At 35.2% G+C, this 5,747-nt stretch overlaps 1 protein-coding gene across 1 annotated transcript; it reads right to left on the bottom strand.

Annotated features, from left to right (window-relative positions):
• Positions 1-459: 459 nt before the first annotated feature.
• LOC119676985 (serine-rich adhesin for platelets-like) lies at positions 460-5,262 on the bottom strand. The gene has a single exon (XM_038088252.1). The coding sequence runs from the start codon at positions 5,260-5,262 to the stop codon at positions 460-462; it is 4,803 nt and encodes a 1,600-aa protein (XP_037944180.1).
• Between the last annotated feature and the right edge of the window lie 485 nt (positions 5,263-5,747).

Below are 5,747 nucleotides of genomic sequence, written 5' to 3'. Positions count from 1 at the left end.
GGCTTTCCGAAGTGAATGTGATTAAAGATGAAGTGACAGAAGTTAGAGAAAAAGTTATTGTAGGTGAGATATTTAGTGCTGATGTAAGACTTAACGATGGTTTTGTGTCTTCTACTGTAGATTCAATTGCACTAAGTTGTGTCGACATAGATTCAGTTGCGGACTTCACAGTTGTTACAGTAATGCTAGTTTCCAACTGTGATACTGATATATTAGGAGGGCTTTCCGAAGTGAATGTGATTAAAGGTGAAGTGACAGAGGTTAGAGAAGAAGTTATTGTAGGTGAGACATTTAGTGCTGATGTAACACCTGACGATGATTTTGTTTCTTCTACTGTAGATTCAATTGCACTAAGTTCTCTCGACATAGATTGAGTTGCGGACTTCACAGTAGTTACAGTAATGCTAGTTTCCAACTGTGATACTGATATATTAGGAGGACTTTCCGAAGTGAATGTGATTAAAGGTGAAGTGACCAACCGAAACTTAGGATACAAGAGTTTATTTGGTCGGTGAGCACGTTTAGTGCTGATGTAACACCTGACGATGATTTTGTTTCTTCTACTGTAGATAATTCAATTGCACTAAGTTGTATAGACATAGATTCAGTTGTGGACTTCACAGTAGTTACAGTAATGCTGGTTTCCAACTGTGATACTGATATATTAGGAGGACTTTCCGAAGTGAATGTGATTAAAGGTGAAGTGACAGAGGTTAGAGAAGAAGTTATTGTAGGTGAGATATTTAGTGCTGATGTAACACTTGACGATGATTTTTTGTCTTCTACTGTAGATAATTCAATTGCACTAAGTTGTATAGACATAGATTCAGTTGTGGACTTCACAGTAGTTACAGTAATGCTGGTTTCCAACTGTGATACCGATATACTAGAAGGGCTTTCCGAAGTGAATGTGATTAAAGATGAAGTGACAGAAGTTAGAGAAAAAGTTATTGTAGGTGAGATATTTAGTGCTGATGTAAGACTTAACGATGATTTTGTTTCTTCTACGGTAGATTCAATTGCACTAAGTTCTCTCGACATAGATTGAGTTGCGGACTTCACAGTAGTTACAGTAATGCTAGTTTCCAACTGTGATACTAATATATTAGGAGGACTTTCCGAAGTGAATGTGATTAAATGTGAAGTGACAGAGGTTAGAGAAGAAGTTATTGTAGGTGAGATATTTAGTGCTGATGTAACACTTGACGATGATTTTTTGTCTTCTACTGTAGATTCAATTGCACTAAGTTGTGTCGACATAGATTCAGTTGTGGATTTCATAGTAGTTATAGTCATGTTAGCTTCCAACTGTGATACCGATATACTAGTAGGACTTTCCGAAGAGAATGTGATTAAAGGTGAAGTGACAGAAGTTAGAAAAGAAGTTATTGTAGGTGAGACGTTTAGTGCTGATGTAACACCTGACGATGATTTTGTTTCTTCTACTGTAGATAATTCAATTGCACTAAGTTGTGTCGACATAGATTCAGTTGTGGACTTCACAGTAGTTACAGTAATGCTGGTTTCCAACTGTGATACCGATATACTAGAAGGGCTTTCCGAAGTGAATGTGATTAAAGATGAAGTGACAGAAGTTAGAGAAAAAGTTATTGTAGGTGAGATATTTAGTGCTGATGTAAGACTTAACGATGATTTTGTTTCTTCTACGGTAGATTCAATTGCACTAAGTTCTCTCGACATAGATTGAGTTGCGGACTTCACAGTAGTTACAGTAATGCTAGTTTCCAACTGTGATACTGATATATTAGGAGGACTTTCCGAAGTGAATGTGATTAAAGGTGAAGTGACAGAACTTAGAAAAGAAGTTATTGTAGGTGAGACGTTTAGTGCTGATGTAACACCTGACGATGATTTTGTTTCTTCTACTGTAGATAATTCAATTGCACTAAGTTGTATAGACATAGATTCAGTTGTGGACTTCACAGTAGTTACAGTAATGCTGGTTTCCAACTGTGATACCGATATACTAGAAGGGCTTTCCGAAGTGAATGTGATTAAAGATGAAGTGACAGAAGTTAGAGAAAAAGTTATTGTAGGTGAGATATTTAGTGCTGATGTAAGACTTAACGATGATTTTGTTTCTTCTACGGTAGATTCAATTGCACTAAGTTCTCTCGACATAGATTGAGTTGTGGACTTCACAGTAGTTACAGTAATGCTGGTTTCCAACTGTGATACTAATATATTAGGAGGACTTTCCGAAGTGAATGTGATTAAATGTGAAGTGACAGAGGTTAGAGAAGAAGTTATTGTAGGTGAGATATTTAGTGCTGATGTAACACTTGACGATGATTTTTTGTCTTCTACTGTAGATTCAATTGCACTAAGTTGTGTCGACATAGATTCAGTTGTGGATTTCATAGTAGTTATAGTCATGTTAGCTTCCAACTGTGATACCGATATACTAGTAGGACTTTCCGAAGAGAATGTGATTAAAGGTGAAGTGACAGAAGTTAGAAAAGAAGTTATTATAGGTGAGACGTTTAGTGCTGATGTAACACCTGACGATGATTTTGTTTCTTCTACTGAAGATTCAACTGCACTAAGTTGTGTCGACATGGACTCATTTACGGACTTCATAGAAGTTACAACAATGCTGGTTTCTAATTGTGAAGTTAGGAAAGAAGTTATTGTAGGTGAGATATGTGGTGGTGATGTAACACTTAACGATGATATTGTTTCTTCTACGGTAAGAACTTCATCTGCGCTAACTGGTTTGAGTACAGATTCAGTTGCGGACTTCATAGTAGTTACAGTCATGTTAGCTTCCAACTGTGATACCGATATACTAGTAGGACTTTCCGAAGAGAATGTGATTAAAGGTGAAGTGACAGAAGTTAGAAAAGAAGTTATTGTAGGTGAGACGTTTAGTGCTGATGTAACACCTGACGATGATTTTGTTTCTTCTACTGAAGATTCAATTGCACTAAGTTGTGTCGACATAGATTCAGTTGCGGACTTTACAGTAGTTACACTAATGCTGGTTTCCAACTGTGATATGGATATATTAGGAGGACTTTCCGAAGTGAATGTGATTAAAGGTGAAGTGACAGAAGTTAGAGAAGAAGTTATTGTAGGTGAGATATTTAGTGCTGATGTAACACTTGACGATGATTTTTTGTCTTCTACTGTAGATTCAATTGCACTAAGTTGTGTCGACATAGATTCAGTTGTGGATTTCATAGTAGTTATAGTCATGTTAGCTTCCAACTGTGATACCGATATACTAGTAGGACTTTCCGAAGAGAATGTGATTAAAGGTGAAGTGACAGAAGTTAGAAAAGAAGTTATTGTAGGTGAGACGTTTAGTGCTGATGTAACACCTGACGATGATTTTGTTTCTTCTACTGAAGATGCAATTGCACTAAGTTGTGTCGACATAGATTCAGTTGCGGACTTTACAGTAGTTACACTAATGCTGGTTTCCAACTGTGATATGGATATATTAGGAGGACTTTCCGAAGTGAATGTGATTAAAGGTGAAGTGACAGAAGTTACAAAAGAAGTTATTGTAGGTGAGACGTTTAGTGCTGATGTAACACCTGACGATGATTTTGTTTCTTCTACTGAAGATTCAACTGCACTAAGTTGTGTCGACATGGACTCATTTACGGACTTCATAGAAGTTACAACAATGCTGGTTTCTAATTGTGAAGTTAGGAAAGAAGTTATTGTAGGTGAGATATGTGGTGGTGATGTAACACTTAACGATGATATTGTTTCTTCTACGGTAAGAACTTCATCTGCGCTAACTGGTTTGAGTACAGATTCAGTTGCGGACTTCATAGTAGTTACAGTCATGTTAGCTTCCAACTGTGATACCGATATACTAGTAGGACTTTCCGAAGTGAATGTGATTAAAGGTGAAGTGACAGAAGTTAGAAAATAAATTAGTGTATGTGAGATATTTAGTGCTGATGTAGCACTTAACGATGATTTTGTTTCTTCTACTGTAGATAATTCAATTGCACTAAGTTGTGTCGACATAGATTCAGTTGTGGACTTCATAGTAGTTACACTAATGCTGGTTTCCAACTGTGATGTTAGGAAAGAAGTTATTGTAGGTGAGATATGTGGTGGTGATGTAACAATTAACAATGATTTTGTTTCTTCTACGGTAAGAAATTGATCTGCGCTAACTGTTTTGAGTACAGATTCAGTAACGAGCTTCATAGTAGTTACAGTAATGCTAGTTTCCAACAGTGATACCGATATACTAGGAGGACTTTCAGAAGTGAATGTGATTAAAGATAAAGTCACGGAGGTTAGAAAAGAAGTTATTGTAGGTGAGATCTTTAGTGGTGATGTAGATTCAATTGCACTAAGTTCTGTCGACATAGATTCAGTTGCGGACTTTATAGTAGTTACAATAATGTTGATTTTAAACTGTGATACTGATATATTAGGATGGGTTTCGGAAGTAAATGTAATGAAAGATGAAGTGACGGCAGTCAGGAAGGTAGTTATTGTGGGTAATATGTCCGGTGATGGTGTTGTAACAAGTGAAGTTCTTTCTTCTTCAACAGTAGTTGACACAAACGAACTAAGTATTTTTAGTAAAGTCTCAGTTGCAGGTTTCGTAGTAGTTACATGAAACGTAGGTAATGGTGTAGTGCAGGGTGATGTTTTTGTTTCGGAGATCGGAGATAATAGAATAATTTTAGTTAGAGTTGTCAAATTTAGCATCCTTGTTAGGCGTTTTGTTTCCATAACAATTTCAAAGTCCAGCGCACCCGTTTCTTTCTCTTCCTCTACCGATGTAATAGTTGATGGTGATATTACTGAAGTCAAGAACGAAGTCACTGCAATTGTAATATCCGGTGGTGATGTGGTGCTTGAAGGTGTTGTTGTTTCTTTTTCTTTGATAGATAAGGTTATGCTATGTGTACTTGACCAAAGAAAAGGTCTTCTTGTAAACTGTACAGCCTTTGTGAAGCTTTTTGTTTCTTTAACTTCAAATTCCAGCACTCCCTTTTTTTCTGTTTCTGTATTAGTTGATGTAAGTGTTTCAGTTGTTTTCACGGAAAACGGTGAGGTTGTTTTAGTCGAACTTCTTGCACTTTTTTTAGACGATCTTCTGAATGTAGATTTTTTTGAAGATTTATGTACAGGTGTTTGAATTTTGGTTGTTGATGTTTCGTTTTGCGTAGGCTTATCCGGTTTTTCTTTACGCCATTTCCGTGTTATTTTATGTATTATTTCTATTAAGTTGCCCAACAATTTTATAGGAGTTTGCGGCATATTTTTAGGAACCATCAACTCTACTTTACCTATTTCATCTACATATTCACTTAAAAATTGTTGATTTTGAAGATATGTTCCTTTAGTCAATGATACATTTGTACTTAAACTCCAAATATTGATTAGTAAGAAAAATATTGAATAATTTTTCATTTTGTTGCAGAAAATATCAGATTCTACTAATTATGAGTACCTTTTGAAATCAAGTTATTTTTCCATATATATTCATATATGTTTTTATGAAATTTAATTATTTGACATTCCAAAATTTACAGCTTTTGGATGAAATGTTTATAAAATATTTTTTGTTTATATGTGCACTATGATTTTTTATTAAAAAAACTTTAGATATTAAGTTAATATATATAGTTGTTTAAAAATTAATTCTTTGATCTAGCAGTATTATCCTCCATTTATGACAAAGTCATGATTTCATTCATTGTTTTTTAAACTGTAGTTATACTTTCTATTGAAAAGAAATTTTA

Source organism: Teleopsis dalmanni, chromosome 2 (genome assembly GCF_002237135.1).
Source record: "Teleopsis dalmanni isolate 2A chromosome 2, ASM223713v2, whole genome shotgun sequence".
In the NCBI taxonomy this organism is placed as follows: domain Eukaryota; kingdom Metazoa; phylum Arthropoda; class Insecta; order Diptera; family Diopsidae; genus Teleopsis; species Teleopsis dalmanni.
The sequence above is the reverse complement of the archived record's forward strand: the minus strand, read 5'-3'. Positions and strand labels throughout refer to the sequence as shown.

What these genes read in the sequence shown, in the direction of transcription:
- LOC119676985 (XM_038088252.1), bottom strand. Translation starts at nt 5,262, where the DNA reads ATGCCGCAAACTCCTATAAAATTGTTGGGCAACTTAATAGAAATAATA.